General features: G+C 39.4%; 1 protein-coding gene across 1 annotated transcript in view; it reads left to right on the top strand.

Annotated features, from left to right (window-relative positions):
* Chic1 (cysteine rich hydrophobic domain 1) overlaps positions 1 to 11,490 on the top strand; it is a 44,748-nt gene extending 33,258 nt beyond the window's left edge. The window contains exons 4-6 of the mRNA XM_059251127.1: positions 7,400 to 7,456; positions 7,717 to 7,776; positions 10,042 to 11,490. Of these exons, the coding sequence (XP_059107110.1) occupies positions 7,400 to 7,456; positions 7,717 to 7,776; positions 10,042 to 10,092 (168 nt within the window). The 3' untranslated portion in view covers positions 10,093 to 11,490. The remainder of the gene's footprint in view (positions 1 to 7,399; positions 7,457 to 7,716; positions 7,777 to 10,041) is intronic.
* Positions 11,491 to 12,579: the final 1,089 nt, after the last annotated feature.

The following is a 12,579-nucleotide window of genomic DNA, read 5'->3' on the forward strand; positions in this document are numbered from 1 at the left end:
TTTTTCAAGAATTCGTACCTGACAAGTTAGGCGCCAGATGTAGCACAAATTATTAGAAGGTCTTATTAATAAGAACAAACCTGGAGCCAGGTATTGGGGTGAACGCTGGAAGATCAGAGAAGCAGAACAAGCCACAGCTACCTCATCCTGACAATTTCTCAGCTGATCCTGTTTCCTCAAACTGGAAGCTTCTGAGTCCTCATCCAAATGGATCTCAGCTGAACTGCTTCTCAAAAGTCTGAAGCTTAACCAGCTCTAGTTCCTGGTTTTCACGCCTTATATACCTTTCTGCTTTCTGCCATCACTTCCTGGGATTAAAGGCATGAGTCACCATGCCTGGCTGTTTCCAGTGTGGCTTTGAACTCAAAGAGATCTGGATGGATCTCTGCCTTCGGAATGCTAGGATTAAAGGCGTGTGTGCCTCTATTTTCTGGCCTCTGTGTCTGTCTAGTGGCTGTTCTGTTCTCTGACCCCAGATAAGTTTATTAGGGTGCACAATATTTTGAGGAACACAATATTACCACATTTCCTCTTTTTTTTGTTTAAAATTTAAAAAAGCTTATAACTAATACAAGAAAAACTGTATCCAATAAGTATATACAATATATACAGTCAAGAATTACATTAACAATGTCTAGTCCATTAACATTTGACAGATTCAGACAAAAAACTCCAGTCCAGTAACATTTGACAAATTCAGATAAAAATTTTCATTACTGGCACACGCCTTTAATCCCAGCACTTGAGAGGCAGAGACAGGCGGATCTTTGTGAGTTCGAGGCCAGCCTGGTCTACAGAGCGAGATCCAGGAAAGGCGCAAAGCTACACAGAGAAACCCTGTCTCGAAAAACCAAAAAAAAAAAAAATTCATTACTTATCCTATTTAAAACAAGTAGTTCTTTTTTAAAAGTAGATTCAATAATTGACCTTTTATCTCATCATATCCATATTCTCTTTTTTCTTTTCATAATAGAGTCAATAATCTACCTTTTGTCATTTTTATATCTTCCCTTTTTCTTTTTTAGAGTAGATTCAATGATCTACCTCATATCTATATTCTCTTCTTTCTTTTTTTTAACAAAAACTCTGAATCTAATCTCCTTGTTCAGCTTTTTTCCTGACCATTAACAATTAACAACTTGTAGCCAACCATCATAAACAATAACAATTATCCATAAGTCATTGAACGACCAAAAAACACCCACCCCACCTCTTGAGAATATGGGCATGGTTTTCTTAAAATTACTTCCTGCTTTCTGGGGGTGAAGACATCTTTAGGGGATCCTGAAAAGAAAAATTTGGGGTTAATTGTCAAGTCCTGGGAGAAGTAGTTGTATGTCCAGTATCTGCATAATGGAAAAATGTAGGGCTTGTCTCAAGTCCTTGTTCGAGTAGTCTATGAATCTGGATCACCACAACTATACCAGAATTTTCAAATTTTATTGATTTCAACATAATCGATTTTTTTGTTTCTCTTACATCTTCTTCCTTTTAGTTGAGTATGTAAGAATCCATTGCTAAATCTAAAGTCACCTTGATTTTGTTTTAGGTTATAGTATAAGAGTTTTATAGTTTTGCAGTTTACATTTATGTCCATGATCTTTGAATAGTTTCATTTTTATATGTGAATGTGCACTTGTTCAAGAACTATGTATAAAAAGACTATACTATCCTTTCTTCAATAAATGTCTTTCATCACTTGTCAAAACTCACCTCTAGTCAGTCCCATTAATGCTGTAATCGTGTTTTTGTTGTTGTTGTGTTTTGTTTTTATCAATAGCACATTGCTCAATTAATGTGCTTTTATGGGACTGGAGAGATGGCTCAGCATTTAAGAGCACACTGGCTGCTCTTCCAAAGGTCCTGAGTTCAATTCCCAGCAATGGCAACATGGTGGCTCACAATCATCTGTAATAGGATTGGATGCTCTCTTCTGGTGTGCAGTTGTACATGCAAACAGAACACTCATATATACATAAAATACATGAATAAATAATTTTTAAATGTACCTTTTATACTAAGTCTTCAGGCCAGGTAGTATCCATTCTCTGACTTTGTTCTGTAGTGTTTTGTTGATTACTCTGGATGTTTACCTTTTTGTATAAACTCTAGAATCAGTTTGTTTATATTCTCATGAAAACTTCCTGGGACTTTGAAAGTACATTAAATATGTAGATTAATTTGGGAAAATTGGACATTTTGACAATATTGAGTCTAGTTACCTGTGTTCATGGAATATCTCTCATTTATTTGGATAGTCTTTTGTTTCTTTCCTCAGAGTTTGTGGTTTCCTTTATATTTTAGTAAATTTCTACTTTAGTATTTCTATTTATGGGATACTCAAGTAAACAGTATTATGTTTGTAATTTCAAATTCCACTTGAGTTGGTGCTGGAATGGGGGCTCCTGGGATGGAATGAATGCATTCTGTATAACAAGGCATGAATTTGGGGACAGGGGAGGGCAAAATGGTACAGCAGAAATGTTTACATCTCCCAGAATTCCTGTGTTGAAAGCTAGTCATCATGTGATGGTATTGAGAGGTCAGATTTGGGGAAGTGATTACGTCATAAGACAGGGCCCTAGGAATAGAATTAATGCCCTTATTAAAGAAACTCTAGAGAGCTGTCTCACCCCTCTGCCAAAAAGAATGACACGGCAAGAAGATGGCTATGCATGAGCTAAGAATTGGTCCCTCACGTGACCCTGAGTCTGCAGGCAATATGATCTTGGACGCTCCAGCCGCCATAACTCTGAGGAATAATGTCTGCTTTTCATAAGCCATTGGCTCTATGGTAAACTGATACAGGAATGTGAGCAGCCAAATACATGCCCCCATTCTTCCTGCCTTTCTTATTTTATCACATTAGCTATGACAACCACTGTGATTTTTTTGTTTGTTTGGTTGTTTTTTGGTTCTTGTTTTTTAGTTTTTGGTTTTTTGAGACAGGGTTTCTCTGTGTGTCCCTGGCTGTCCTGGAACTCACTCTGTAGACCAGGCTGGCCTCGAACTCACAGAGATCCTCCTGCCCCTGCCTCCCCAGTGCTGGGATTAAAGTTGTGCACCACGACCACCCGGCTCACTGTGTGATTTTTTTTTTTTTTTTTTTTTGGTCTTTCAAGACAGGGTTTCTCTGTGTAGTTTTGGTTCCTGTCCTGAATCTCACTCTATAGACCAGGCTGTCCTCGAACTCACAGAGATCTGCCTGGCTCTGCCACCCGAGTGTTGGGATTAAAGGCGTGCGCCATCACTGCCCGGCCTCACTGTGATTTTTAATAGGAATATTGGTTATGGACCTCAGCTGTTTCATAGGTGATCTTAGCTATAAGCTTAGCTGTACTTTTTGTAGATATTATTTATCAAGTTGAAGCAATTCCTTCCTATTCTAGTCCACTCAGTGTTTTTTATTTTGTCAAAAGCCTTTCCTGAATGTATTGGTATGATCACGTGATTTTTCTTCTTTACATTTGCTAACATGATTGATTGATTTTCAAATCCCACTAGGCTGTGATAATACCTTACTGTACTTGAAATGTTTAATTTGGGATTATTGTGACTTTGTTTATGAAGAAATACTAGCTAGCCTATAGGTATATGTTTGTATAGCATCTTTGTTTGGTTTGAGTACTATGGAAATAATGGCTCTATAGACATGTTAGGAAATATTTGCTCTGCTCCTGTCTTCTGGATGATATTTCAGAGAAATGCTAATTTCTTCCTTAACAATTTCATAGAATTCAGCAGTGAATCCATCTAGGTCAAATAATGTCTATGTGGAAGATTATTCATTAATTTCTTATTTTATCTATTTTTATGTGTATAGGTGTTTTGCCTGTATGTATGGATGTGGACCACTTGTGTACCAGTTGTTCATGGAGGCCAGAAAAGGGCATTGGATCCCCTGAAACTAGAGTTACAGATAACTGTGAGCTGCCACTCGGGTGCTGGGAACCAAACCTGGATCCTCTGCAAGAGTAGCAAATTTGGCCAGGCTTCATACACACCTTTAATCCCAGCACTCAGGAGGCAGCAGTAGGTGGGTCTCTATGAGTTCAAGGTCCCTGTGAGTTCGAGGCCAGCCTGGTCTACACAGTGAGTTACCAGGACAGCAAGGGCTTTATAGTGAGACCCTGTCTCAAAAAAAAAAGGGGGGGGGGTCTAGACCCATAGGTTCAGAAGTGCTGAGACTGTAGCAGAAACCTGGACTTAGAATGCCATCTTGTGTCACAGAGGCAGAAGTGACAACAGGCAAAACACAAAATTGACCCTGTTTCAAAAAAAACCAGCAAATGTCATTAACCACTAAACCATCTTCCTGGCCCAATGGTTCTCAACCCTTCTTGTGCTGTGACCTTTAATACATTATTTTTGTTGCTACTTCATAACTGTAATTTTGCTACTGTTATGAATCGTAATGTAATAGTTGATATGCAGGATGGCTGATGTGGGGGTTGCAACCCATAGGTTAAGAACTGCTGGGACTTAGAGCAGTTAAGAACTAATCTGGACTTAGAGCGCCACCTTGTGTCACAACAGCAGAAGTGACTACAGGTAAAACAAAACTAAACTCTGAGAAAGCGAGATAGCTATACATATTTATTGCTTTTTTGAGACAGAGTCTCACTATGTAGCCCTGACTGTCCTGGAACTCACTATGTAGATTAAGCTGGCCTCGAACTCACAGAGATCTACCTGCCTTTGCCTCCTGAGTGCTGAGATTAAAGGTGTGTGCATATTTCACCCTTCGTCCTTTCCACTCCTCCAGGATTCGGCTGCTCTCAGCAAACACTGTCTGCCCACGAGGAAAGTGGCTTCCAAGTGTCCTTTACATCCATATGTCATCATATTGAGAACTAGGAATTAGACAGATTCCCCGATAGGCAGACAGATAGGGAGAGGGGCCAGGACTAGGTAATAAACTTCCAAAATGGCTGCCTGGCGTCTTCCTCCCGCACCTGACCTGAAATCAAAGCCGGAAGAGTTTTTTCTCTTCCACCAGTAGGACCACTCTGCTGACGGACTGCTTCCTTGCTGCTTGTTTTGTTGGGTTGTGTTCAGTTGTGGGAGTTCTTTACATGTCTGGAGATTCATTCAGATAAATGACTTGCAGATAATGGTCTCCCATTGTGTGTGTTGCCTTTTCATTTCTTTTTGATTTTCCCCTTGTCTAGGTTTTATGTTTTGGGTTTTTTTTGGGGGGGGGTTGTTTGTTTGTTTTTGTTTTTTGTTGGTTTTTGTTTTTGTTTTTGTTTTTTGATGGGGTTGAGAGAGGGGCTAGGGATTTCTGGTTTTGTTTTGTTTGGGGCTGGGTTTTTTGTTTTGGGGGGGTCAATATTAAAACATTGCCAAGAGCAGTGTCAAGGAGCTTATTACTTACGATCTTTTTGAAAAGGAGTTTTGTAGCTTCTGAGCAGATATTTAAGCTTTTAATTCATCTGTGCTAATTTTTGTGGGATATAAGCTGCGGCCAACTTCACTCTTACCTTTATATATCTGGTTTCCCAACACCATTCAGGAAACTATCCTCCCCCATTGTGTGTTTTGCTATCCTTGTTGAAAATTCCTCGATCGTGTGTGGGTGTAGGGGCTTATTTTTAGGCTCTCTGTTCTGTACTGCTGCTCTATATGTCTACGGGGGGATTGTTGTGTATGCCTCTGTGTGTATGTGTGTGTGTGTGTGTGTGTGTGTGTGTGTGTGTGTGTGTGTGTGTGTGTTGGCACCCATGGAGTTCAGAAAAGGGTGTCACATCCCCTGGAGTAAGAATTACAGATGGTTGTAAGTCTCCCAATATGGATGCTAGAAACTGAATCCCAGTCCTCTGAAAAAGTAGCAAGCGCTCTTAACTCTGAGCCATCTCTCCAGCCCCTTATGTCTGTCTTTTACACTAGTGTCACACTGTTTTGATTATGCATTCAATTATAGTTTCTTTTTTTTTTATTTTTTATTTTTTCGAGACAGGGTTTCTCTGTGTAGCTTTGCGCCTTTCCTGGATCTCACTCTGTAGACCAGGCTGGCCTCGAACTCACAGAGAGATCCACCTGGCTCTGCCTCCCAAGTGCTGGGATTACAGGCGTGCGCCACCACTGCCCGGCAAAAGTTTTATGGGTCGTTTTTTTGTTTTTTGTTTTTTGTTTTTTTTTGAGCTCAGGCCCGAACCCAGGGCCTTGCGCTTGCTAGGCAAGCGCTCTACCACTGAGCTAAATCCCCAACCCCCAATTTTTTATTTTATTTTATTTTATTTTATTTTGGTTTTTCAAGACAGGGTTTCTCTGTGTAGCTTTGCGCCTTTCCTGGAACTCGCTTTGGAGACCAGGCTGGCCTCAAACTCACAGAGATCCACCTGCCTCTGCCTCCCAAGTGCTGGGGTTAAAGGCATGCATGTGCCACCACCGTCCAGCCAATTATAATTTCACATCAGGACATGTGATAGCTTTACCTTTGTTCTTTCTCAAGATTCTTTTGGCTCTTGGGGTCTTTTGTGGTTCCATACAAATGTTGAGGTTTTCTTTCTCATTTCTGTATTGAATTGAAGCAGTGTGGACAATTCAACAATATGATGCTTCATTTCATGATCAAAATACAGATCTTTCACCTTTCTACTGATTTTTCTTCTTAATTTTTATTCAACTGGGTCCTTCTTTCCTTCCTTCCTCCCTTTTTTTCTTTATTTATTTTGAGGCAGGATCTCACTGTGTGGCACTGACACCTGATGGGCCCAGATCTCACAGGAATGCACCTCCCAAATGCTGGGGCCTTTCCTTCTTTTATGTTAATCAGAAACCTTTTCCAGTGTTCAGTAAGAATCAAAAATGCCTGGTAGTCCTAAGTAAGGTGTTTTCAACAGCTTTAGAAACTTCTTGCTTCCTACAAAATGCATGCATTCTGAGTGGATTAGAGTGCAGAAACCCCATATCCGTTTCCTGCCTTGCTGTGCCTGTTGTCTCAGGCTTCACTGTTTGCTAGGAAAACAGTCTGTGGTGAACCACCTTAGTTTGGAGCATGTAGTCCTAAGAAAGGTTCACAAACATCTGTATGAGGCCCCCAACTGCTGCTGTTCTTTGTTAGCGCTATTGATAAACTTTCATAGAAATCCAGTGCATGGCCATGTACTACAGAGCAATTCATATGCATACTTCATTTGGAAAAGCGTAAATTCAAATCTGATGGATTGATGGATGGATGGATGGATGGATGGATGAGATCTCCTTTTATAACAGCCACTCAAAGTGTTACTTGGCTTTTGGCAGTTTTTATATGTGCCTTTTTTCTGATTTGTAATAGAAAAAAAAAACAGAAAAAATTAGTAATGCCTTACAAGAATACGAAAAAAAAATACAGAAACATGTAGCTTATAATGTTCAGCTTATCTTCTCATGGAATCTTGATCCTTTTTCTTAGACCAGAAGATCGATTCAGAAGTTACTAGAATGGGAAAATAACAGATTATACCACAAGGTAAGAAATTTAAGGCAAAGAGGTGCCCCATTTGTGTATTTGTATTATCAGATTAAAAAAGTAAGCACTAAGTGAATTATCCAGCACACAAAGGACTAATGAACTAGTCCTGTTATTAGCATATGTTTTTGATAAGGTATTTGAGGTACTGTTTTATGTCACAAAGCCTAGATTTTACTTTTAGTAACTCACTCAAACGCAGTACATTGTAATTAGCCGAAGATGATGGAAAAATTCTTAACCAAACTCTACTTTTTTAGCTGGCTTTGCACTGGAAGCTGACTAAAAGGAAATGTGAAAGTAGCAATATGATGGAGTATGTAAGTATGAAGCTGTTTTGATTCTATTCTTGGGATTTCAGCCCAGTGCAATGTTTTACTGTGTTTGTCCTCTGTTGTCGGTACCTTTTAGCTTCTCCGCTGGAACTGCTGTCTGTTGGGGCTTCGCAGCCACCGTTCATTTTCCTTAGACTTTTGGCCAACCTAAAGTTAAAAGCTTAGAGTAGATCATGTACCTCGTAAAACAGTCTCAGCTCCTGTGCTCAGCTGCTAATGTTGTCCAGCCTTCATGTCTGTTAGCACAGACACCCTAACATACGGCACTGACAGCAGCTGCTGCTTAGCAAAATACACCGAGGTGCAAGCTTATCAAAACACCTTACATAGGAACTGACTTCCAGTTCTGGACCCATATCCCTGGCTTTTCTTGTTTGTTTGTTTGTTTTTGCTGTTGTTTAGTTGGTTTGGTTTGATTTTCAAGACAGGGTTTCACTGTGTAGCCCTGGCTGTCTGAAACTCACTCTGTAGACCAGGCTGGCCTCGAATTCAGAGAGATCCTCCTGCCTCTGCCTCTCGAGTGCTGGGATTAAAGGTGTGCACCACCACCTCCTGGCTATCTGGTTTTTCTTTAACTTGGCTGATTTTTTTTAAAGATTTATTTATTTATTATAGTGTTCTGCCTGCACATACCCCTGCAGGCCAGAAGAGGGCATCAGATCTCAGGACAGATAGTTGTGTGCTCTTAACCTCTGATAACTTGGCTGAAATTTAACTTGGAGTGAATAAACTAATGAATAAATAAAGTGCATTAGGATATATTTGAATATAGGCTAAGAATTTTTACTAAAAATGTACAATCTTGCCAGGTGGCAGTGGAGCATGCCTTTAATCCCAGCACTCGGGAGGCAGAGCCAGGCGGATCTCTGTGAGTTCGAGGCCAGCCTGGTCCACAGAGCAAGATCCAGGACAGGCACCAAAGCTACATGGAGAAACTTTGTCTCAAAAAAAACAAAAAAAAAGAAAAAAAAAGAAAAAAAAGAAAGAAAGGAGAAAAGAAAAGGAAAGGAAAGAAAATGTGCAATCTTGCTGGATGTGATTGCACACACCTCTCATCCCAGCACTTGGAAGGCAGGGGGCAAGTGGATCTCTGTTTCAGGCTAGCCAGGACTACATAATAAGATCCTATCTCAAAAAATTTTTTTTCAAAAATAAAAAGAAACAGGCAGCTTTAATCATAAAGCATAAGACTATTTACAAAGAACATGATCTAGTCACCACCATGGACCTTCTAACTTTCCAATGTTTATCATTAACTATCCCAGGAGTGATAATATAGTGCAGTTGGTAAAGTGCTTGTCTGCCGTCTACAGAACGCAGTTTAGTCCCCAGCACCGCTTTTAGCAGGAAGTTCAAAGTCATCCTTGGCTGCAGAGTAATTAATGTCAAGGCCTGCCTGAGATACATGGGACTGCCTTTGTCGTGATGGTAATAGAATAGCATAATAATAGAAGTGGCTCATGCCTTTAATTCCAGCTCTGCCTCCAGCAGAGGCAGGAAGCTATCTGTGGAGTTGGGGGCCAGCTTGATCTACATAGAGAATTCCAGGCCAGCCAGGAATTCACAAAAACAGAAACCTTGTGACCCTTTCTGCAATTCAGTTGTTTTATAGTCAATCCATTTGGGCAACTCCTATTTCACAAACAACTTACAAAAAAATAATAATCCTCAACTAATATTAGCTGCTTTAATTGAAAACTAAAAACACGTATTTTTTTTCCTAATCTGTATAAAATAGGGTTTTTGGGGTTTTTTTTTTTATTTCATTTTTATTTTATGTGCATTGGTGTTTTACCTGCATGTATGTCAGTGTGAGGGTGTCAGAAGGCCTAGAACTGGGGTTACAGACAGTTGTGAGTTGCCATGTGGGTGCTGGGAATTGAACCTGGGTCTTCTGGAAGAGCAGTCAGCGCTCTAACCACTGAGCCATCTCTCCAGCCTCGTATAAAGTAGTTTTAGTCTCTTCTACTTGGCTGAAAATAAAAGGTCCAGGGATATACAAATGTAGTAGAATTGTGAGTCAGGCAGTACAGCTGTAGGTTCGCCTGCCAGTTCCGTTTTGAAATGAATGGCCTGGTTTGTCACAACTTGTGCTGAATTCTTTGCAGACCTCTTTCGTGTATTTCACTCACTTCCTGTAATTAAGGGTGAAAGTACAATCCTGTGGAAATCAACTAGACTTTGCAGGTTTGTGTACACTAAGTGAAAACTATTTTGTTAATATATTCTTTTCTGTCTTTATTTTTACAGGTAATACTAATAGAATTCTTACCAAAATACCCCATCTTCCGACCCGACTGAGGAGTTTCGTTCGGTCACGTCTGTGTTATCTGTCATTTCCTACCCTTAGTGCCTTGTAGATGATCTTGGAATGGAGACAGTCTCCTTTGCTGTGTTCAGTTTATTCTTTACAACAGTAGAATATTCTTCTCATTCTTTGATTTGTGTTGATTTCAGAAGACAATTTGCACATCTTTTCTGTTATTAAATGAGGCTTGTGTTTTGCACTCTCAATTTTTAAATAAATACACACAAACATATACAAGTATATGTAGTTGACACTAAAAACATCAGTGCCAGTGTGTAAAGAAACAAAACCCTTGTTCTGAGCATGCTGCCTTAGGATTTTCACACTCACTGTTTCTAAATATGCATCATTTTCTAGGCTATTTAATGCTCTGGAATCCCTTACTGGACACACCCAAATATGCTTTTGGTAGCTTTTAGAAATGGTTTTACTCTGCTTTTAAAGAACATGCAATTAATAGCACTGGTTTCCTCCTGCACTTTGCTAAACTGTCACTTATGTTAGTGGATAAAATATTTAAACTCCTAAAGACTTGTAAATATTGTCTCTTTGCATAATGTAAAATGTGGTATGCCGTGGTTTACAGAATGTATTAATATTCTTAATGTATTGCCAACAATTCCGCATAGATTTTAATATGAAGTTTGCAAGCATCCTTTTGAATGTAGAGACCTTTAACATGCTGTTTTGTGACAGAGCCAAAATGAGTATGTTAAATTTCAGGTGTGGGCAGGATTGCCCTTCCTAATGAAGTGGATTAAAATTGATATCATTAGTTCAGATCACAAGATTACATTACACCTGAGACCAAGAATTTTATTTTTTCCATTTAATTCACTGTTCTCCATTTATCCTCCACTCCACCCCCCAAAATATTTGACATCCAACTCATCTTATGGCTGCATTAGCTCTCATTTCCTTTCCCTTCTGTATCTTTTCCCTCTTTTGAAAATACATAGAATTTCCACCTTCAAGTGTCTTGAGAGCCAGGCGGTGGTGGCGCACGCCTTTGATCCCAGCACTCGGGAGGCTGAGGCAGGTAGATCTCTGAGTTCGAGTCCAGCCTGGTCTACAGAGTGAGTTCCAGGACAGCCAGGGCTACACAGAGAAACCCTGTCTCAAAAAAAAAAAGTGTCTTGAGATTTTGAATCCTGTGAGGTCTCAAGGCCTCCATGAAAGGCATGGTTTATTCTCTTATGCAGTTCCTCTAGTCTACAAAGAGTGCTGAGAAACTGTACCTACAGACTGTGTAGTAGGCCAGTCAGAGTTGATACAATATTTTTAGCCTTCTGCTTGAGAATCTTTTCTAAACATTTGGAAATTATCAATAAGGAAAGAGAAGTCAAATTTAGAAAAAATTGTTTGTTAAGTGGTCACATGTTTTGATTGGTACCTGCATCTTTCTGGTTTTTTTTTTTTCTTTCCACAATTCAATTGAGTGAAATTACCACTCTGGTTCTACTACCATTTGAAATGATAATATAACAAAAGTGTTCGATCCCATTAACTCAACTGCAAGTGAATGCCTGTCTGTGGGCGGGGTTGGTAATTTGCAGTGACTGACACACATTCTCTTTGTCCTTCCCCTCTTACCTGCTTTTAAGTAAGTTCACTCCAGTGAACAGAACAATCATCTCTGCACACAAGGTCAGGCTTTTTGAAGCCACTTTTCCAAGTTATGCCTAATCTGAAATCCTTAGTCCTTGACCAGAGAAGGAGGAAAGACACTCAATTTGATATGTGGTTCTGATGGTTTGCACAAACACTTTTGGAGCCCCCATTCCCCCGTGTCACCCAGCCACCCCAAATCTCTAAGTTCTAATATATTGTGTATGCCTGCAAATATGTCTGCCTGCTGCAAATTGAAGGTTATTTTTATAGACAAGAAGGAAGCCTCTGAAAATGCATACCCAATGTCTGGTTTTATAGCTAAGGTCAGGGAAAAACATATCTATGTTTTATGTTCCAGCTAATATCATCAGATTTATGCTTCATACTGTGACATTTTAATACCAAAACTGATTTCCATCATAATACAGAATCTTTAATTCTCACTGGTAAAATAATCACTTGTACTTGTCAGCCCTCAGCAATCTTACATTTTGTCTCGAGCCTTAGAATTTGACCAAATAGTGATCATAGTGACTTTTTCTGCCATGTACAAATCACACTTCATTTTGTTCAAAAAAACAAGAAGTGTAATGAATTGTTTCCATGAAACAGTTATTAATATAGGAATAGCTTGTATCTGGAGGTGACCAAGTATAATTCAAGTTACAATAGTATTTGTCATTAAAAACATTTGCCACAATATGTCAATTCAATTGGACCTACTCACTCATAAATATGTTATTTTATTGTTCAGTATACTGATCGACTAATCATAGTTTCTTGAGCTACCCAGAAACAATCTGGTTTTTCTTTTCCTTTCTTCTTATGTGACTTTGTTTCACGTTGCTTTCCCTTAAAAGAAGTGATTA

The sequence above is a fragment of the Peromyscus eremicus genome, chromosome X (assembly GCF_949786415.1).
Source record: "Peromyscus eremicus chromosome X, PerEre_H2_v1, whole genome shotgun sequence".
NCBI lineage: Eukaryota > Metazoa > Chordata > Mammalia > Rodentia > Cricetidae > Peromyscus > Peromyscus eremicus.